The 23,555-nt window shown below is 38.6% G+C and overlaps 1 protein-coding gene across 1 annotated transcript in view; it reads left to right on the top strand.

Moving 5' to 3' along the window:
* LOC146650143 (chemokine-like protein TAFA-5) overlaps positions 1–23,555 on the top strand; it is a 128,667-nt gene that overhangs the window by 33,247 nt on the left and 71,865 nt on the right. Inside the window, exon 2 of the mRNA XM_085386474.1 lies at positions 10,509–10,658. Within this exon, the coding sequence (XP_085242600.1) occupies positions 10,509–10,658 (150 nt within the window). The remainder of the gene's footprint in view (positions 1–10,508; positions 10,659–23,555) is intronic.

The following is a 23,555-nucleotide window of genomic DNA, read 5'->3' as shown; positions in this document are numbered from 1 at the left end:
GGAAGCCATTTTGGAAAAGCTGTGATTACTGCGTGGAAGAAGGTCATGGAGCGAGAGTGGAAATAGTGGTAGATTTAAGCAGTTTTTCTACTAAATTCTACTCAAATGTCTGACTTTTAATAATTTGTAATGTTATGAAAGGGTGTATTTGAACCCAAATATGATGGAGGCAAGCCTCATTTGCCATAATGAGTAATCAAATTTTAAACAGCATTAAATTACAGTATATAGACAAACGTTATGTACTTACCATTATGCACTGTTCCCTTTAAATGTATTACTGTATATGATGTTACATACATGGTCTAGGTAGCAACTGGAGCAAATACAAATCCTGTGTCCATTATTTGGACACTGTTTTTGGTTTTAGTAAAGACAACATCAAACAGAAAGACAAAAACGGACAACAAACAACTGTGTGATTAATAGTTTCAGTAACTGAAATCAATACTACTAAGCTGTTAAAAAGCTTTGAGCCCAATCATATTACCAATAAATAAATAATAAAAATTCCAGCTTTAGTATTTTAGCATACTGTACCTAGTGAACCCTGAGTGCAAGAAAAATATATGTGTGTATGTGTGATAATAATACACATGCACTGAAATCAAGGGAAAATGTCCATGTGAATGTGATTTTGATTTTAGATCATATAGCCCAGCCCTACTGTAAAGGCAAACTTCATGGCTAGAACCTTGAGTTTAATACACCAGTGACACGGTGGGACTGAAAACACCTGAACTGAAAGATTAAGAGTTGTGGCCCTGCCTATTTACAGTACTTTAGTCCATAAAATATAGTCAGAATTAAACTAGTTGTATTTTTTGTATTCATTTTCATTACAAATCTTCCTTTTTTTTCTTTTCCTTTTCAGTACACATTCGCCTCTTCCTAAAAGCTCAAAGTCATTCACTGTTTGGTGAAGCTAGAGACAAGATGAGAGAAAGAGAGCCTTTGTAAGGTTTACTTAGGTGAGCTAATTCAAGGGATATCATTAGCTTCCAATGTCTTCCGGTTGCTCAGGGTAGCTGGTGCTACTGTTAGTTTTCTTGAACAAAGTGAGAAACCATTTCAGCCAAACGTTCTCCATTGTGCGGGTCTAAAACTCATGTCCCCACAAGCCACAGTTGCTTTTTTTTTTTAAACTTTTTTTTTTTTTTAATTTAAATTATACAGACCCAATTCCAAAGCAGTTGGAACTTTGTCCATCCACCACTTTTGTTCTGCTTATCCAATTCAGGATCACCCTATGAGAAACCGTTTCCAGGCTCTCACAGAAAACTATTCAGACTCGTGGGCAATTCAAAGTCACAAATTAACCTAACTCCTGTATCTGCATGTCTTTGAACTGTGAGAAAAACAAGTGAGAGTTCCTCAGAGAGAACCCACATAGACACAGGCAGAACATGTAAACACAACACAGCCAGATTGTGGATTTGAGCCCACACCCTTTGTGTGGAAACATTGTGTAAAACTTAAATGAAAAGAATGCAGTGGTTTGCAAATCTTATAAACCTTCTTGTACTGGGTTGTTTTAATATATGCGGCAGATGTTATAGCTTTTTTTGTCAGAGAGAAACATTTTTTGTGTTGCTTATTTTTAATATTTCTTATATGTGAATATCAAAAAGCATGACAAATGTATGGCTTTTTTCTTTTTTAAGAGAAATGGGTCACAACTTCTAATCAGCCACCCTATGCAGGAGAGAGGCAGCTCTGATGTGACATCTGTGTGACACATTCCCAGTGTAAATGTTAACTGTTAATATTTACCTAGTATAATGTGGACCATGTTTGCCATTTCACTTTTGTAAATTAATATACTAACTTGTACTGATTAGCACATGGGTCATCACTGAGAGACTGACTGGAATTAAAAGCAGCTCTTTTTATGCTTATTATCTTGTGCTGGAAATTTTAGACATTGAGAACTAGGAGCAGAAAATTTATCTTCATGAGATTTGTGCAGAGCAGAGGCTCGACTTACTTAAATTTTCGTTATGGTTGCATGGCAATATTCAGTTAAGTATGTCTGAGTGCACATACTGTATGTAAGAAAGACAGAGAGGACGATAGAAGTCTGTCTCATGGTTATATCCTTGGCAATAGTTTGTGTGCTGCATTGTCTGCTTATATTCTTTCATGCATAATTGTATGTTTTAGTGTGTGTGTTTGTGCCTCAGTGCGACTGCTTCTTTGCTTGAACATTTTAGGGGAAAACGCAGCAAAGAAAAATCAAATCACTTCCACTTCCTCAAAGCAAGTGAAGCACTCATACAAGCTTGCTTCACCCAAAATAGATCGGCCAAGCTACAGTTCTTTTTCTCCCTCACTCTCTCTCTGCATGATGAAGAAGCGCTCCGATGAGAATTGTCTCCAGAACTTTCTCTGACTCATGGCAGCATAGACGAGGTATTAATAATTCCAAGGCTAACTTTTTATGAGTTTTTGGTCACTCTAGTCTAGTGTGTGTGTGTGTGTGTGTGTGTGTGTGTGTCAATCAGTTAGATTTTTCTGAGTTTATTTTAATTAAGTATCCAGAGCAAGTCAAAAAGTAGTTCAAGATATCAGCTGCCCTTAGGAAAAAGTAAAAAGAAACTAGGAGATTAGTTTAGATTAGTTTAACCGGAGATGGAGCAACCTAACAAGATTTGTTTTTATAAAAGATAATGAAATCTACCTTCCAACAATTATATTCTATTAATCAAATAAAATAATAGTAAGTGTATCTCTGTTTTTATTAAAGTTAATTGACTACTATGCTAATATGCTCCACGCCAATCAGAAACTATGGTTTACAGTATTGTTTTTAGAATTGATAATAGGTAATAATTTAGAATAGATTATTTAGATTCTAAAGACAGTGGATTGTTTTAGAGGAAATACAGCATGTGTCATGCTGGTTAGTAAGGTGGAAGTTGCTGGACGATTTTGGAGAGGATCAGGCTGTATGCCTTGATCTTGTATGTTTGTTGAGCCAAGCTAACTAGCTTAGCTAAACATGTTAGCTGAGCAGATGCGTTATGTTATGCTTGCTAAGCTAAAACCCTTTCACTTAAAACATAAAATGATTGTTGTTTTTTTATTTTTATTTTTTTAAATATGTCTTTCATTCTGACACTCCATCAGCTTTCTGCTTTTTACCTGAAGCTGTAATATCGTCTGCTCTGCTCTCCTTCCCGTCACACCACATGCTGTTCAACTTGCTCTTCCAGCCTTGATTAGGCTTGTTAAAAGGATTTGTTTAAAAGCTAGCCCATCAGGCTTTAGGGTAGGATGATGACACCAAGGTTCTACTAATGCTACATTTGGCTAAAACAGCGTATAGACTTGCAATGTTGGCGCTGGACTCTTTTGTCTCGATCCAAACAGCTGTAGTGATATAGTATTTAAGCCTGGCAATGTTTCACACTCACACTGTGACTTCTCCGAACAGAAATGGCAGTCTCCAACTAGCTTAAATGATGAGTATGTGAAAAATAATTTTTTGTTTAAACATTACATGTATTGCATATCTGCGTGTTAGCACTGTTGTAATTGCTTCACAGCTGCACAATATACACAAGTGACTTGGCTCCTTGGAGACACAATTACAACAATGTTTGCTTAATACACAAATCAATACTGCATGTATATATTTCAGCATTTAAGGTTCTTCCCCTTACACAGCATAATTTTAGCCATGCTAGTGAGATCACAGGGCTCCACAGATGCTGATGGTAGTCACTTGGTTGGTTCAAATGACAGCAAATGTGTGGCGACTCTAAAGAACTACAATGCTCCTGTTATCTCCTCCTAATACAGTTTTCAAGACTATTGCTTTGCCGCTAAATGTGTCCAATAACATCGTCCCAATGATTGTCTTTGAAATTTAAATGTGACTAAATATTTTTAAGGATAAGCTTTACATATTTTGTGCATTAAAAAGTGGGCTTCCAATTATATCTATCTGTTCCTGTATCCTGTTATTATAGTACAATCACAAGCCTACCTTCCAGTCAATCAGCGCTTAAAATGAGATCAAATTATTCTGGTTCCTAAGCTAATTATACCTTCTTTATAAACAGATATTTGGATATAAATATGCAAACTCTGTAGACTAATATTTTTGTGCTGTAAGGCACTTTATGATATTTATCTTGAAAGGTGCTATATATAATTTACAATCAGTTTATAATACCTGAAACATGATGCAGCATGTTATTTGAGGCAGCATGTATTAGTTTGCTTTAAAAAAAATCCCAATAATAATAATAATAGTAATAATAATGATTAAAAAAAATGCTAATTGTGTTTGCATTAGTAATTGATGGGACCATCTTTTCTCATATGCCACTGTGAGCAGTTAAGGTTTTATCCCCATGTACATCCCATTTATAATTTGTTTGTTGCACCGCCATTGTTAAATGGCTGAATTTCATTTACTACTTCAAATGTGTGCCGTGGTGTTCATTTACCATCCAGAGACATTTTGCAACTATTTTTTGCATGGGAGGACTCATCTTTCTTATGTACGCTGCCATGAGTATTACTGGAAAATGAGGGCTAATTAAAAACTCATTCGGTTAGACCGCACTTCAGTATCTCAGTAAATGTCATGTCAGAATGTGTTTTTGTGCTGCATTTACGAGGACACTCAAAAATGGTTCAGTAATAGCAGCTTCTTGTTTAGCACAGTATGCAATCTCAGCATGAGTCTAACACACTTTAGATTTTCAAAGGACCAAGAAAGAAGAAGAAGAAGAGAAAAAAAACAGCAACCAAACTATACCAACCGTTCATAGCAAGCCTTAACCACACATTTATAAATATCTTAGACATTCAGATCAGCAGATTCTTAGAAGTAGCTTTTTCTTGCGTTTGGGTCTCTTGAGCAGGAAAACAAGACAAAAAATAATATATTTTTAAAAAATGAATGAAAAAGCACCTTCTGAAAAAGACGCAAAGCAAAAGATGCACGCAGCAGGGGTCGAGTCAAGTCTTCCTGCAATGCCATGCTGGACATTTGTCAAATAGCCCTGTATGGCTGTGCAATTTTAATGTGCTGAATAGCGGGAAAAGGAATAATAAGACACAGGAGCATGTCAATAACATTACATTGCATTAAGTCATACACTGTGTCACATTCATCTTCTGCCACAGTCAGAGCCTTCATTTCACTCTAGGGTGGCCACACATACATTTTAATCAGGCATTTGGCTGGCCAAGTTGACAACTGCTCAACAACAGGAGCCGATAAGGTTGATGATGAATCATAGCACTACTAGTACAAGCTTTGGGCTTCTTTCTAAGGATTCCTTCCAGTTTCTGATTTTTTTTCTCCACTGTTTATGTGGCTATCCCCAAAAAGGGGATTACAGCTTCCTCTCGTCACGGTCCATTTTCTTCATGGGATGATTGTGAAAAGACTGCATCAGTGCATGTAATAAATTGTAAATGAACAATGATATTTCATATTAATTCTGAGAAATACAGAGTTTGTGTTGTGGACCAAATGTGCAGTTATGCTGTGGTGAGAGAGCCTTATCGGAGCTGTGTATCCTCTAACATTTCAACTTTTTCTGCAGATCCCCCAGGACCAGTGGGAGGAGGGATACTTTGTTGTGTTGGGGAGATTTGGTTCGGTTCATTTTTTTTATTCTTTGTTTGTTTAGCTTTGCTGTGTTTCACAGTGGCAGAGTCTGTCCTATCCTTGGCACTGTGTTCTGGAGGCAGAGCCACAGGGACGCTTGGAGCAATTTGTTTTAGAAAAGAAGCAATGAAGTCAACTCCCACGTTATTGGGAGATAGAGACCAGCTTGTCTTCAAGTTCTCTTACATATTATCTGGAAACACTGAAACACCTAGAACACTTGCATTTAGAACTTGTTTTGGCATTTCCCTAAAGACTTCTGTGAGATTCCCCCCAACTATCAAACAAATATCTTTCTGTCTGTAAAACTGTCTGCAGAAACAAATTCCTCAGGATGGCAACCCAGATACATTTTTAGTATTAACTTTTTATTATCATTTTTAGTAGCATATTAAGGATGCTTGCGGAAATTTGATTTAGAATTTATTGCAAGAATTCGAAAGTTGGACCATATTTTTACATTTTATTACTGGTTTAGTTATGGACTGCTGTGAAATCTGAGGAAGATATTTGTTATTATTAAGGATTAATTACTTACTGTGGACATACCTGTGGAGCTGTGTTTCTGGTGTTAGTGCTAACTGGTTAACATCTAATATGATGAATGAAGAAGGTGAATATAATACCTGGCCAACATCAAACTGCTTTCTAAGCATGTTAGCGTGTGTATAATGGCTTTTAACTCTTCTCATTAAAGTCTTGCGTCAGCTGGCATGGATGAATTATCTTAACATTGACCAAACTCCATGAAACACATTTGTTACACTTCAATTTAAAAGTGAAATTGTTTTTGAGTTTTACAGCCATAAAATGTGTTCAAACGTGCACAGAAATTCAACCCGTTGAATAATTTGACAATTTCAATTCAAGGCCTCAGTCACACAAGCCTAGATACTCATCAACTACCCCCTGGAAAAATGTGTATTTCCCGGTCAGTTGGTGAATGTTTGCTTGTCACATAAAAGGTACTGCGCACAAAAACATCCTTGTGATTGCTTTGGTCGCAAGCAGATTGCTGGGGTGCCTATTGTTGGATTGAAAATGGCAACTTGTCTACATAGATTTGCTAACTAACCAGTGAGCTGTAATGAAACTTGAACAAACTGCAACACAATTTGATAATGGAAACCATTAATCTTCAAAGTAAAGGTTGTGCCTTACGTTGAAACCAAAATGTTTTAGAAAGTGAGCAGTGTGTGTTTCTGATTTGTGCTGGACTGTTAGCGGTTCGTAGTTGGCAAGAGTTTGGAGACAAGCCTGCGTCTTCCATATAAACTAAGGCTGACCATGACAAACTGCTAGCAACCAAAACAATTGCAAGGTTTTCAGTACAACTAGCAACTTCAACTAGCTCGTTTTGGCCAATGTCACCTAGCAACAGCAAAGAATTTTAGATTTGGGGGATACACATTTTTTTCTTGGCAACCAGTGGTTACCGTGGAGTTACTGACCGGTCTTTACTCCATGTGTGATTGGGGCTTACATATGAATGTGTCAGATCTAAGTTGTAACTTACGCTTTAACCCCTTTAAATTTATGCTGCAAGCTTCTATGCAACCTGAAATGCACCTCCTGAGAAATGTAACTACACGTCTCGTCGACGCATACCACAACAAATTAAATGGTGTGGAAAGTTGCACTGTAGGAATAAAAAGAGCTTGCAGTTAGTATGTAAGTTGGTTTGCCACAGTCTAAGTGGGAAGTCTAAATCAAGCTTTAGTCATCAGTTTTAGCAACCTCCAGCAAACACTTGAAGTCCTTGAAGCTGCTCAAGGACTACTCATTTTATCCTAGCGACCAGTTGTTGCCAAGCAATTCCTGACCAGTTTAAAGGTCTGTTTCAAAGTTTTAAAGGTATATAATCCAACAGTTAAGATCAGTGTCAGCAGCTCAAAAATATACATTTAAATAAAACATGAAATATTTTTCTCTGTCCTATTTAGCTTCATAATGTGAGTAAGGAACTGTTTCGTTTTAACCTCAGTTTAAAATGTGAAGATTCATCGTCATACCAAGAAGTAGTATACTTTACACGGCAAGACAACAACATAAAACAGATATTAATTCAGTTTCCTGACAGCTACAGCTGTGGCGGCAAGAGCAAGACCCCTGTTTGATGAAACATAGTCAATTAATGAGCTCCATCGACTCAAAATAGACCAACAACAGAGGATCGCAGCGTCAAATCAGCCACAGTCTCTGAACTTGTTGACTTCGCACATGGTAACTCGGTGGCACAGTGATTCACAAGATTGCATAAGACAGATCTAAACAGTCTGTCCAGCGTCTTGCGATGGAAGAGTTCCAAAAGAGGAAGCAGGAAGAAAGCAGTGAGTAGCATTAAGATGCGCATAGATGTAAATACACATACAGCAGTTCAGACATCATTATCCGACATCAGGCATTAAAGATAGAATAGATGCAAGAGGTATGTTAAGTAAGAAGGCATGAAGGAGAAGAAGAGCAAGTGTGTGTGTGTGTGTGTGTGTGTGTGTGTGTGTGTGTGTGTGTGTGTGTGTGTGTGTGTGTGTGTGTGTGTATGTGTATGTGTTTCGATGGGGAAGGGGCGCTTCATCTCACTGCAAAACATTTCAGACAGTGAATTTTGTTGGCATGCCTTTCTGAGCAAAGGCATCTTGTGTTAATTTATCTTTCTGCACATCTCTAATCACGTCTCCTGTCTTCTTTGTAGAGTTGTATTTATAGATATAATAAATTGTATACCAATAACGCCTGGTAACTGGCTGCATGCACACACAAACAGACACACAGACAATATAGGTGGACATGGGTAATGATGGGTGCTGTTCTTAATTACATCGATAAAGTAGTTGAAATAATTGGCCACTTTGATCTGGTACTTAATTTGACATTTATTGGAGTACAGTACTTTTACTTTGACCCTATATTTGACAAGTGAACCATCAAATGCATCTGCCTGGGCAAATACCAAATTTGTGTTACTTTTCCAAGTGGGTTAGCTAATTCTGCATTCGTTTATCAGTGACCTGCCAGCTCCTTGGAAGCAGTCGCAGTAGTTTTGCAAAGCATTTTTCACACTGTGTTTCTGACATTTTGGACAGAAGTAGCACTTCTGCCAAAATAATTTGGCCTGTTTCAGCAGAAAATATGTCAGGAGATGTTTTAAGCTTGTTTTCACTCGTTTGGGATATAATTTTTTGGTGTCAGCAAAACACACAAAAATGTGAAACAAAAGAAGAATAATTAAATTATTAAAAGGTTAAACTATTAAACTGAAGAATGTCCGTGACTGGTAGGGGTGTGTTGTTTCAGGTATCACCAGTGAGAAGATTAATTCCAGGAATTTGTTTGAGTAACGGATCCATGTGTCTGAACCCTTACCCATTGCTAAAACACTACAGCTCTGTCTAATTCTCAGAGACAACGTTTTGTTACATCAATTAATTTTTGAATATCTGTCTTCTTATATAAATATATTAATTAAAGTGCAGCATAATGCTACTTAATCAACGTTTGAAGGTACTGAACACATGCAAACCTATATCCATAGACATATTATTCAAATAGCACATGTAAGAGTATAGCAAGCTAAATATTATATGCACACAGCCGTGTTCTCAGTGTGTGTGACCATGGCCACCGCAGGTACCTGCATGTGGATGAATCCTGATAGATCCCCATTACCCTGGGTGTGACCCCTCGCCGCTCAGTTCATTAAGCTAGCCACCCAAGTGTTCGCGACTCAAGTCCAGATTTAATCACAACTTCCATCCTCTTGCCAATCACAATTAGATCCCGATAAGCTTCTCCAAGATGGCATCCGAGGGCCTCCACACACAGACAAAGGTTAATTTGCGAGCAGCAAGGGCCCAGCTACAAGGCCAAAGGTCGCCTGATTGAATACATGGAAGGATATGTCTGTGTGTAAGACAGTGGGGCTTGGCAGCAATTACAAAGTTCATCAGTATTCATGCGTTTTATTCATGGGTAATGGGAACATTACCTTCAAAGAGGTGCACTGATTGGATGTGGCCCTTAATGGGAAATAGCTCATGGGTAGTCTTTAGGTGGCTGAAATTTAAAAGTAATTTCTCCACCATTGTCTTTTAAAGTCAGCCCCATTACAGTGTCCCTCTGCTGGCTTGTGAGCGGTTCCAGTGGAGATGTCGAGGGCTAAGGATCTCAGGCCTGTCAAACCTTAATGAACGCAAATCGCTTTCACGGTGAAAGAGGCAAAAATGGTATTCCTGCTGATGTGGTTAAAATCAGTTAAAGGAAAGTAGATTTTTCATCTAGCCCTTTCACATCTCCAATCTGTTTATTCAAGTTAGACACCGCAACGTCTCTTAGAAAAAGAAAGTTGAATTCATGAGCAATTAAAAGGACATCAAGAGGTGTACACTTTCACCAAGGCTGGTGCTCTGTCTTGTAAATGTAAATAGAAGAACCTGGATGTGCTCCATCATTGAACCTTGCTCTTACTCCTCTCTAGCTTTTATTAAACCCAGCACTGAAATCACACCTGCCTGTACTTCAGCAGGGGAATAAAGCATCTACTTTCCAGGATACAACCGGTACAGCACAATGAGTCTTACCTTTCTGAGGTTAAATGATCTTAGCATGCATATTAATGTGTCTAGAGTCTTTGCTAAAGATAAGGACATTTCAGAATGCACACATGCACTAGTTGTTCTCATAAGACCTGACACTACAAATTAGCTATTGTTAACCTGCTGCCCTGTCAGCTGAGCTACCAAGGATTTAAAAAAAAGTTCTACACTGCTGAACATACAACATAACACAAATTTAACAGAAGAGACAGAGTCATTTATTTTGCCCTGTTTATGATTTCATCTTTCTGACCTCGTGTCCTGTGGTGCAATGTCATTTCCAGGCCAGCTGGCAGCGGGGACATGTGAGATTGTGACGCTGGACAGGGACAGCAGCCAACCACGGCGGACCATCGCCAGGCAGACGGCCCGCTGTGCCTGTAAGAAGGGCCAGATCGCTGGAACTACAAGAGCTAGACCCGCCTGTGTGGACGGTAAGAGAGAGGGGCAGGGGCAGGGGTAGATTCTGACTTAGCTTTGCTGTCATTAAGAGTGAAAACTACTCAGACATGAACACGATTTTCCTCCGGGTTGTTTGGCTTTTACATTGAATTGTGTTTTCCTTGAAGCATGTAAAGAAAATTGAATGTAAAATTAAGCCATATCCAAGCGTAGAAAACTGCATCAACAGTCTCGGGGCAGCTAGATTTTCGCTGTTTTTTAGTTAGGGCTTAAGGTGGATAAACCTACAGTGTGGAGCAAAGTGGATCACAGGGCTTTCTTTATGTTAGTAAAACCTGCACTAAATCTTTTTTTCTGTTTCATCTTTAAAAAAAAAAAAGAAGAAGAAGAAGCTCCAGGGGTGTTTCTAAATCCCTCACCAACAGATGGACTTATTTTTCATGGAAGAGTGGCACTTCCTGTGTAATAATGTCAGTTTTAGTCCAACCAGAGTTCTTATTGTTATTGATATTATTAATAGAGAAGAAAAGCAACATTTGTCATTTGGAAGCAAAAATGAAAGCTGCTTTAAGCTCTCTAAATGTGAGTGCTTGCTTAATTTCTCAGGCTGCTTTATCCTAATAATAAGATCCAAAATAATAAGACTGTCATCTTTAGATCAAGCAATTTGAAGTCGACATCTGTGGTTATCTGCTGATATGAGCTGCAATTTCAAAAAAAGAGAACATTTTATACAGTTGCACAAGATAAAGCCAAACTCTGGAAAATGCCCCGAGTGGAGGCTATTTAGTGGTCATGTAAATTTCTGTCACTCTACGGTGATGCAAAAATCTAAATACACTGAAATGTTCTGGGAGAGTGTAATACGTGCAGACATCTTGCAGATGAAGGAATTCTTAATGTTGACTGTCAGAGACTTAGAGACAGTTATTCTAAACAAATACAAGTAGCTACATGATATAAGCAGAACCGATATTAGCTATTTGACAAGCAATTTGCAATAGCTGATTAATAAAAATATAAAAAGATGTTAGAAACATTGGTTAACAATGTTACAAGTGTTGATTTTGCAAATTTTGTCTGCCAGAAGATCGTCTGCAACTTTCATGTTGACATCAAATATGAACTGCATTGTTAAATCATCTTAGTAAGGACCCATAAATAACTATGCATACAAATGTTGGAGAAATGTTTTAATATTTTGTGTTTCTGAAGAAAAGAAGTTTGGCTGATACATCAGATTTTTACATCACCAGATATTGGTCCTTACAATCCTATATAGTCGGGCAGTAGTTTCCTTATCCAGTTGAGTAAAAAGCCAACTGTGTTTCACTGAGCTCAGTAGCATAGAAATAGCAAAGTCAGCTGCAGCAATTACACGAAGAAAAATGCTAACATTCATATTTCAAGTGGGAAGTCATCACTGTAAGCGTTGTTATTACAAATCTTGACATAACTGAACTTTTTATTACTGAGATACAACACATAATCTCTGCATTTCCTGAATAAAAGATTAAGAATCCTCACCTTGCAAAAAGCTCTCCAAAATATCAGCATAACTAAACTAAAACATCCCCTAAATGCTAAGTGCTCACAATGTGTTTTCAGATGGTAAATGCATAGTTTTCAATGGACAGCCAAAAGGGAGAGAAATGATCATTACAAAGAAAAGAAACTTAATGGTTGTTTACAGTAGAAAAGGGCTCATTAGTTGTTGCCCAGACATCTTCGCATACATTTATTTAACGAGGGGAAGCTTGAGCTTGGTCATCTCGAAGCTTTTTCTCGTTATCACCATTCTGGCTCCATTACATCTCAAAGAATTTTAAGAAATGAGGTATCTTCACTGCAGCCCCATGGCCTTTTACTCTCTCTCATGATGTGGCCTCTACACATTGAGGGAGGGGAGGTTGTGTGCTCAGGTGAAGGCAGAACAAATGGCTCTATTATCAAGAAAGACCTGCAGTGAACTGTAACTGTGGATGTCTTGTTTTGCCTGTTTTTCAACTGTGCCTTCACAGTTGTATGCCTGGTTAGAGGAGCTACATATCCTCAGTGCTCTGTTTGACTGTTTTTTACCTGCTGATCTCATGAAGAGACGGCTTTGAACCGTGTTTAAATGGACTGAACGTTAATACCAATTTGTTCAGCAGACAGGAGTCAACATGACATTCGAAATCTGGTCTTTCTCCAAAATCATTTTCTTCCTGTGGCTAAACTGCTTCACACTGAGCTGCGCGTGTTTCGTTTCAAGGAAGTTCCGATCTTATTGACATAACCGCTCGCGCTGTGGAGGCACTTCACTTTTGCCATTAAATAAGCGGTATGCATGTTTCATAAATCCTCAGTATCTTGATAACATCAGGAAGTATTTGTCACAACGTGGACTCCATGGCGCATGGTGGCATTTTGTGTAGGCTAGATATGACTCTTATTGAAGAGAGCTTAAGCTTATCAGCTTGCCTCAAGAGACCCGTGGAGGTGGATGCCAGGTATAACCAACTACTGAAAAAAAAAAAAAAGAAGACCGATAGTGTGCATATGCGCTACATACTTTAACAGGGGAACACTGTGTCATGGAACTTTTTTCCTTTTCAAAGCACATTTCAATTCGAAGTGCTCAACACAAAGCATGAAGAAGCTGTTTTGACCATTGTATTTAGGTGTGTAATTACTTATCCTATATGCATAATTTATTTAACCATTAAGCAATTAAGTACTCTGTTGAAAGCTCTAGGCTTTACTGCATTTTTGCTTTTGCAACTAAAATAAACTAGAATTCCTACCTATGTAAAGTGTGATGATTTTCCCCTCAGTCTTCCTGTTTCTTCTTCATACTATAGCTATAGATGTAAAAATTCTGCAATCAGTGTTACGTACTGTAGACTCAGATCTATCCTCCTCCCCAAATTAGAGAGGATAGGCCTGCAGTAAATGTAACAACTTATAGTAAATCCACAAAAGCAAGGTATGTATCTGTATGCACTGCATGTAGGTTTAGTGGTTCATTTTGCAGGTAAACAGCATATACCCGCATCTGTGCAGGAGGATTTTACTATGATCTTAAAATAATTAAAATTAACACACAGCTGATGATTTTGCATGCAATATGTGGCAATTGCTGCACACAGGGGACTTTGCAGGCAGTGCCTCCTGCCAGCCATTATAAAGCTTTATACAACATAATAAAACAACCTACATAATAATCCCTAAATCCCCTAAATAACCTGAGATTTGAAATCTTCTGCTAACTAAAATAAAAGCATCAAGCATTTTAAACGCATGATGGTGCGTTTTTGTATTTGGTTAAAGGTGTGTGTACATGCACGTGTGACTGAATTGAATGTTTGGTTTCGAGCATGCCCGTACGCAGATGCACATCTGTGTACATATTTTTCTGTCAGATAGTGATTTATCAGTTTCCTTCCATAATGTCACGTTGTTTCCTGTCAAAAAACTGACACCCATACACAGACACACAAGCGCTCAAGCACACACAAACACACACTTCTTTATTGCTGTTCATATTACAAAATCTCACAGCTTGATATTATTGCCATGCAAATTTGAGGCGCTTGTCTCCACAAATGCAATCTTATTTGTTTTATATTCAGACTCACACTCGGCTCACTTTGGGAACATTGAAAAAGAGAGCGGGTGGAGGGTGACGGGCGGGGAGGGATGCTGACAGAACAGACCACAAATGCCACAAATGGGATTTCAATCAGTTTTAATCTACTTGAGTCCTTGAGGTCTGCGCTCTGTTGTAATATGCCTTTGCCTTGGCTGACACGATCGGTGTCCTTCATGCTTCAGACTCTGTTCACATCGGTCATTCCATGCATACAGGATAATCCATAGCTCCGTCAACAGCCTTAGACTGTTTCTGTTTCTTGGACAGGACCTGGAAGATGAAAAAAAAAAAGACAGGGAAAGCTGTAGTGGCATTGATCCTGAAGAGCCATCCTCTGTTGTTGTGCATTTCCCATCTTCCACTTGTTCTGTGTGTGTTTATTGCTTTGAGGAGGTGAAAGTAGGAGATAAGCCGTCAACATGATAAGCTTTCTGTTGTCGCGCTGTTTGATGCACGAGTCAGTAAGGGAACGTGCTTTGAGAAAATAAAACAAAACCCTGCAGAATTACATATGTGGCATAAAATGCTGTCTTTCTCTGACCCTTTCCATTTCACATTTTGTTCTTTCCCTCTTCTTCTCCTCTTTGCTTTTTTTTTTTCAATTGTCTCTGTCACGCGCTGCAATAGTGTCTTTCTTCAATGGCTCTGGCTATTTGAGGCCTGAATCACACCCTAGTGTTGCATAAGTACACCCTTTAGTAGCTACAATTTCATGCTCTTGAGCCTTTTTACATCTGTGCTTGATGATTTTTAAGAGAGCTGATAATAATTCTTTTTATGAGGCTGAGAGACCAAGAGATACTATTAGAGAGAAACAATGTTACCTACCCAGACTTGCTGCAGGCGTGAGGGGGCTACAGAGTGAGCCAGAGACTTGGAGGAGCTTGTTACAGGTGGAGTGTGGTGGTGGTAACAGTGGTAGCTCAGCAGGGAGCCCCTGCCTCAGGTGAATGTGCTTGTGTTTGATTTTGTTTGGCTGAAATGATGACATTGATTCAATTCAAGCATATACTGTTATGTCCAACAATAAATGTGCAAACCTCTTTCGGAAACCTATTTAGCCTGGAATTGCAGAAACAGTGAGTGACATGATCGAGCCGTGTGCTAACATCATGGCTAGACCAAACGTCAGTCCTCTTTGATATAAGCTGACATTTTTTCCAATCTTTTCAGACTAGAATGAGCGTGTCCCACTAACCAGTACAAGAAAAACTTCAAAATTTCTGTCCTTATTTCTATATAACTACATCATCGTTGAGTTTCACAAGCCATTTTACATTCCACCCTGATTTTAAAAGTTGCTTGACATTAGTGTGAGTGAAGTCTTATGTCTCTTAGGAGTGAGTAGTTTCAATTTAATGGTCAAAAATGTATTAGAACACAACAAGAAACACTTTTTAAAATCTACTTTTTCAGGTTCCAGTGTATTGGCGACAGGGTTGTTCAACAACACAGCGCACAGCTAAAATATTTCATAAAAAGTACACTTTTGATGAATGACCTGGAATAATAAATTTTTTTTTTGGTGGTTTTGTATTTCAGAATATTTTATTAATCCCAGAAGATTTTTTAAAATTACCTGTAACATTCACGTTTTTTTATGTCTACTTACTTACTGTAATTGTTAAATTCACATAATGGATTTAATGTAAACTGTGACTCGACTGTGGACACATTACCTTGCTATATATAGTTAAAGAGCAACATTACTTTGCACACTGGTCAGATGTCTCCACTGTTTTATAGAGATGCACTAATTTTCTTGACTCATTCCGATTTCCAGTTTTTTCAGTATTGCCTTGGAAATACTGGTTTTTGCAGATTCCAAGAACTGTAACTGGCAGCATTTACAAGTAAAAATAACCTTTTCTTTCATGAAAAATTTTATTTTCTTAATAAAAGAAATTATGAAACTCTGCAAAGACTGCAGGATTTTCTGTCAACTGAAAATAAAGCACTCTGCCGATTGAAAGAGGTACGGATAATAAAAAGATGCTATGTGCTTCACTGTTACCTAACATATTTTACCTCAAAAATCAAAAGCAGGTGGAAAAGATTTATATGACAAAATAAATGTCATTTACTCACATTTTTCCCAGTCTGTTTATTAATTCCAGTCACTGAATTTTAACTCATCTGAGCTTTTGCTAATACCGAGGCTGCTGGCTTCTGGCTGGCTTCGAATTCTGGATAGTGTTAATGGTAGTGTTAGGATAGAGTCCGTTTTTTTTCCAGATTGATTAAAGACACATTTTTTTAAAAAACATTATTGAATGTTCTAATTAACTTTATATATATGTTATATTAAGAAATGTAAATGTGTTAAGACAGATTAAACTACAATCATTTTTTAAAAATACTGTTCCTATTTTTTTGTACTACTGTTTTTAATCTAAATAAATACTTTTTCCACCACTTCTAAAATACAGGTTGCATTGTCATTTCACTAGGCTGCATTGCAAGCTTCAAAAATGACTCTTCCCACTAGACTCACTTCCCCGGGTAGCTTGCATATGAGGAATTGTTCCAGTGAATCAGTCAGTGATAGAGACAACAGTATGCGTCAGACTCAGTCTCTGGGCTATTAAATAGTACCACAGCTCCAATCATACTGCATCAGCACACTGGTTTGATTTGATCCAGAGAGGAAAGGAGGGAATCACAGTCTGTTGGGAAAACATGTCATGTCACCTCCTGTAGCCAGTTAGCAAGCTAGCCACTACCACAGTACTGTCTAGGGGCACAGAGACTGGAATGGCCCAGCAGTGCAATTGTAATATCACTCTTTCTATTTTTCCCTTTTTTTAAATTTTCTGTTTCTGATGTGCACAAGTATAGCAACGACTGAACACCATGGGCTGCAGTCTTGTCAAAGGGAGAGGAGTGAAAAAGGGCAGGCAGATGGGGACTGCAGCCTGGGGTGGGATGCTTCTCCTTGGGTGTGCTGGCTTAGAGGCTGTAGCCTACTAACTGCAGTGGGACACGAACTGCATGATTCTTTTTATGTACCAATAATACCCAGTACATGCAAACCCTCCAGTCTGCTTCCCGTTTGCTTCCTGGATTTTCTTATTGACAGTATTGGTGCTATTAACAAAATGTATTTTTCTTTTGCAGAAATCTCCCATTCATCATCCAATATGCACTAAAATATTAACTTCAAATAACAATACTATAGTAATGGATATACAGAATCCACAGTTTTCCTTGCTGACACTTTCATTTTTTATTAAAAAAGAAAGGAGAAAAACAGTACATCCACATTGTATATTTTCATTTTGACATCAGTCTTTTGTATACTGAGCCACTCTGTATCATGTATCATATGTGGTGTGAATCCATTGTCAGTGTTGGGGAGTAACGGAATACATGTACCGCCGTTACGTATTTAAAATACAAAATATGAGTAACTGTATTCCGTTACAGTTACCGTTTAAAAAGGTGGTATTCAGAATACAGTTACTTTGTTGAAATAAATGGATTACACTGCGGTACTTTCCTGTTTCATTTTGTCAGGACTGTTTGGCAGCTACGTTCTTTTGTTCCAGGCGGCAGCGTTACGGTTGCCATGGTTACAGGGCGACGCTCTCTCTCTCTGCGACTGTGTGTTTCCTGGGTGAGAGAGCGCCTTTTCGTTGTTGTTGTTGTTGTTGTTGTGCTAAGCTAACAGGCAGAATGCTACAAGCATAGCTCTAAAGAATGTAGCATCATGGGCAGTGTAGTCCGTGTTGCACGTTATGGGTCTGTGAGCGCGAGGAGGGAGAGAGAAAAAGGGGAGTGAAAAGGTAGGAGTTGTCATCGAGGAAAAACGGGAGCTGGAAGCATGTAAATATAATAATAACCACTTCAGCCAAGCTATTAAGACTCGACTGTACACCGTGTTCGTGTTTTCCTCCGAAAACAATAAGTTCCGTTGGAGCAGTCTTTCAACGCCTCTCTCTGTCTCTCGCAAGAAAAGTTGACCCACACAACAAAGTAAAGCTATTTTTCGGCTACGAGCCGACAGGGACCCCGCCGTATTAGTCAGAGGTCCCTTTACTACAGTTCGGAGTCGCGGACCTTCAGTAATAGTAATAAATCACACAGCAATAGTACATTCACGTTGTTGTAAACAGCATGATAATATATTAAGTAATCCAAAGTATTCAGAATACGTTACTGTCATTGAGTAACGTAACGGAATACGTTACAGAATACATTTTGGGGCATGTATTCTGTATTCTGTAATGGAATACATTTTAAAAGTAACCTTCCCAACACTGTCCATTGTGAAGGACCCATTAGCATCTCGTGGCCTGTAATACTGGAAAATGCATTCACCAAACAACAACTACTGAAAAAGATACAACTGAATAATGAAAAACGGAGAAAATAAAAGGGAACGTGAGAAAAATGGCAAAGAAACACAAATGGCCACATCTGACTGATTTCTGAGTTTTATACTGAAGGTAAAACTGCAAGTGTTACTTACATCAGCTGCTACAGTTTTCTTTTCTGCAATAATGAGGCACTTTGACACTGACCATTGTTGTGAATTCTATATTCTCACTGCTTTTTTTGTTCATGGGACAGGAACTCTAAGAAACTCAGAATGAAAAGTATTGAGTGAGAGCTAAAAATAGCAGCATCTTTCTTCCCCAACACTCTTCAAACATTATCCAAGCAAGTTGCTCCAACTGTCAAGCCATCGGTTTTGCAGGCTATAAAAGAGAACGAGAACAAAAAAATTCCCAAATGAGCATTGTCCTTTTTTTTTGTTTTGTTTAATACTTTCCTCCTGTTTTTCCCGTTTCTTGGGCACTCTGAATTTTTGGAAAATATTACTGCGGAGCTCTCTTCCCCCAAGAGCGACTGCTATCAAAACAGCTTCTTTGTGAGTTTATGCACGCGCGCACACACACACACACATCATGAACTGGTTTGTGTTTTGCAGTATGACAAGCAGAAATATAATACAAAGAAAGCTTGTGTTTTCCCCCGTGGGGTGAAAAAGCTGACGAGTGGCGAACATTAGCATAAAAATAATGCAAAGTGTTGAGCTCTGGCTTTCATTCTGTGGCATAGTTACAGTAAGTTTCCCATCTATTAACCTTGCATTATGTCGCTTTGTAGCCTCTTCCCTGTTGAATTGCCCAGTAAGGCGCATTCATTTTTCACAGTTATTTAAAAAATGTCCTGGTTTTGTATTTCTTAATAAATGATGACACACTCACATATTATGAATGTGTGATATGATCGTGTACATTAGCAGTATTTTTAAAATAAAAACCTTTTAAGCAGACAGAATGTCTTTGTTAGCTTTTTATGGAATCATAAAAGGGTCACATGTTATTATAAAAGTCATTTTTACATGAATCAACATAAGCAGGTAAAATTCGTGTAATGTCATTTCAAAATTCTTGCCACATTTACAGCAAAGCCTTTAAACTTTTGCATAAACAGATGTGTAGTTTGTTTTTGTTATTGCAGATGATGGATATTAATGCAGCCAAACATAAAAAAGTAGTGCACTAGATGTGTGTGCGTGGGCATGTATAATTACATCGATTGCATATCTTCAATATCCCAGATGATATAGCTTATGCTGATGCCATAATGCATTCTTGCAAGCCATTACGGTCTCTCCTGATGAAGCTGCATTATCCATGTATCCCTTCTGCCCAGAACCCATTGCACTCTGCGTTCATAAATCTACGCCTTCAGTGTGATCAAGTGGACCCAGGTGTTCCAAGGTTCTGAGATGTTGATAACGTCAGGCATTATTGATGCCCTATTGTTGGACACCATGGGCTGCAGTCTCTGTGTTTTATTATAATTAATCCAGGTCAAAAGAAAGAAGACAGTGAAGATTGGTTTAAAATGCTTGATAAGCATGTACGTGTGAAATGAAAGGTAGCCACATTAAAAATGTAACTCGCAATCACCTAAAACCATCCATAATTTCAACTCTTTTTTTTTCCTCGTCTCGTGGCATTTTTGACGCAGAAATCTTATGTTACCCAAGCAACAGTGAGTCACCATTAATTTTGGTTCAGGATGAGGGGAGAAAAAAATAACTCTTGTTAAGGTCTATGCTGATTTGATGCCAAATCATTCAGCTGAAGATCAACTCTGCGCTAAGTGTTCATGAAGAGGGATGTTGGCTTGGTGGATTGCCTTCATGTGCTCTGTCTGGCTTTCAAATGAGCCATCAGGCTCTTGTGTTGAAGTATTACAGAGCTCTTCATAAAGCGAATTCTTAGCAAGGCCAGCACACCAATCACTTGGTGAGCCCATCAGAGTCATCCTAACATCTCAGCCTCATAAATCCTCAAGAGCTAATATGTCTCAGCCTCCGCTGTAACTCACTCCCACCTTGTCTTTTACATCCTCTGAGAACACACACATGGAACACAGACTAACACAGACCTCACATACAGTAACTTCACTTATATGTATAAAAGCACACAGATGCATGGATTAATACAGTCTGCTTCTGCTCTTTTGCCACCATTTTCAGTCTATTTTTTCTTTACACCTTGAGCCCTGACGCTAGTCATAACACCAAAGGATGGCGAGGACACTGATGTATTCTTTTGGCTGCACACAACATGGTGTGCCTTCCTAAACGCTCGCCGCCTCTCCTTCACATCTCCCACAAGTCTGTGCACGGGCACCATCGTGGTTGATGGCCCGTGCTCTCACCATCTCCACCTCACTGGGCTAATTGGAAGAGAAAAGTTCCCCCCGCTGTGAACGCATGTCCAAGGGGCTATGCCTGCTCAGGCTATGAACAATTAATAAATAATTACTGCTTCTACAGACCCTCTTGGGGCACATGCCACATTTACAGGATGGTGAGGGTGTTAAAACGTGTCTGTAGACTTAACTACTGCTGAAACACTGTGAATAATGGTTAAGGACCTATGTTTGGGGGGTTTTCCCATGATTTTGCATGTGATGGGCCTCTCAGGAACACTGTTAAAAAACAGAGCATGAGACGGTCATCATTTGTTTTATATTTTTTATAATGCAACCTTGAACAAAGTATGAAATATGAGATATAATAATGTATTAGCTGTAAAAAGTGTCAAAAATATATAAATATGATGCAAAAATGCATCACAAATTTGAAAATGCTTTGACGTTTATATGACTATAGATCTTTATTAGCAACATCAAACTGTCAAAACATATACATATATTTTACTGCAATTTAAAAAAAAACAGTTTAGGCCATGAGACAAATTGAAAAAAACTCAGAGTTAACAACTCTAACTTTTTTTTACATTATACTTGGTTCTTATATTCTGCTGTATTCCTGCACAAGGTCTGAGTCTCAGTAACCAAAGATCTTTGGCTTCTGGATAGAATAAACAAGTATAGCATGTCTTTAAGTGATAAGATTTTTCTTGCTATATGCATACATAACATGTTTTCATGAGATATTTTGTATGGATATGGATTTTGTAAATATGAAATTTTGATCTATCCATTCTCTTTTATTTATCCAATTCAGGGTCATGGGGGATGAGCTCTTGATAATGTATTATAAACCAGTGTTCCCCAATCTTTTGGAGCCACAGCACATATTTCACATTAGAAAAATCACATGGCACAGCACCAAACAAAAATGTCACAAAAAGCATATTGATAACTTTTCCCCGCGCATCAGGCAGAGCGGAATTAGCTCAGTTTGTCCACGGTATACCTTTTTTGCTTTCTTCATCTGGGTCGGAATTTTCTCCAGGACTCAGGTCAGATTGACTAATTTTCCTTGTCTCACTCACAGCATGACTATTATTTAATTTCTTCTTAGTCTTCTGTTTTACTGGCAATTGGCAACCCATTTAATTAGAGCAGATAGTTGTACTGCCCTCTAGTGGAAGAGAATGTAATTGGTCTGCCCGTTACTCACGTAGGTCGCTAGAGTACTAATCAGGTGGAACCAGATAATCTTCCACACCTGATCATTTCTCACGGCACACCTACGTGCTGCGGCACAGCGGTTGGGAAACACTCCTATAAACTAACAAGATAGGAACTGGAATTCTTTAGAAGTTGCCTCAAGAGAAAAATGTAATAAATTCAGTGTACTTAATTTTCCTAAATCTACATGGGTTAAAAAGGTGTTTAGTTATTTACCTGAAACCGTCTCAGGGAGAAAAACAAACCACTTTGTCATCTACGAGCATTTTAGACATCATCAAGAACTCCAGCAAATGCCACAATCTCTCATAAGCAGATGTTAATTTCCCCCCCGCTTTTTGGCAAACATTAAGATACACTATGTAAAAAGACAGCTTGTTCTTCAGTAATTCTCTTGCTGGATTGTAAAGCGTCTTTTCCTGCCAGTTCTCGACGGAAGCTCAGACGAGGTAGGGCCGGTCAGCCTTCGCGTCCCCCGTGCTATTTGATTTCTGCTGTTGACGGAGAAGGACTGCTAAGAAGGGATGCAACTGTTCACTCACTCATTCACTCCCTCAGTCACTCACAGCTCTCACTCAGCACACACGAGCCCATCTGGCACTGAGAGAGAAAGCGCTTTTCCCTTTTTAACCCCCATTACTCATGAGGTGCTGATTCCATATGACGGGTGTCAGAGCCCTGCAGTGTACATCTCCTCCTCCCTCCTGCAGCCACTTATCTTCCTTTCAGCTCTACCTTGTGATTACAGTTATTATTTTTTTATTCTTTTCTTTTTAAGAGCCAAAAGGAAAAGGGTGATTGTCTTCCTGGATGAATGGATGGTTGGGCAGATGGATGAGCGGATGGATGGACACAATCTGATAGACCGGCAACATGATATTACAGCTCCACCAGAGAGTCAAGGATCTGTGCTAGCTTTGACTGTCAGGGACGTGAAGGGAAAGCCAATGGAAGAAGAAAAACAGGAGGTCATGTGTAACAGCCTGTATTCCTACAGTGTCAAAACACAAACAACCACAGAGGGAAAGCAAATACCCTCTGCCTTATATAATATTATTAAACTCGTGTGGGTAATTTTTGTCTCTCACAGGCTTTACTGATGGACAAAAACAACATGAACCAAATTCGGTTTATGCTCAAATGAGGGGACCGTGACTATGCGGCCTGTACATGATTGGGAAGTGATGTGTTTGTGTGTATGAGATGCTGCAGCAGGAAGCAATTTGGTGGTCAGTGGATGTTAATATAACACGGTTGTGATTGTTCTTTATCTTCCTCATTAAAGCAGTGAAGGAACAGCTGCACGAGTACACTGGGCAACTAAAGAAAGGAGGCACTCTATTGTGACGGAAATGATAAAATGCATAATTAGGTAGTCAATGTTGTG

The sequence above is a fragment of the Rhamphochromis longiceps genome, linkage group LG17, assembly GCF_057381845.1.
Source record: "Rhamphochromis longiceps isolate RC_006_pf linkage group LG17, R_longiceps_female_GT1.1, whole genome shotgun sequence".
NCBI lineage: Eukaryota > Metazoa > Chordata > Actinopteri > Cichliformes > Cichlidae > Rhamphochromis > Rhamphochromis longiceps.
This window is presented reverse-complemented; position numbering and strand designations above follow the sequence as displayed.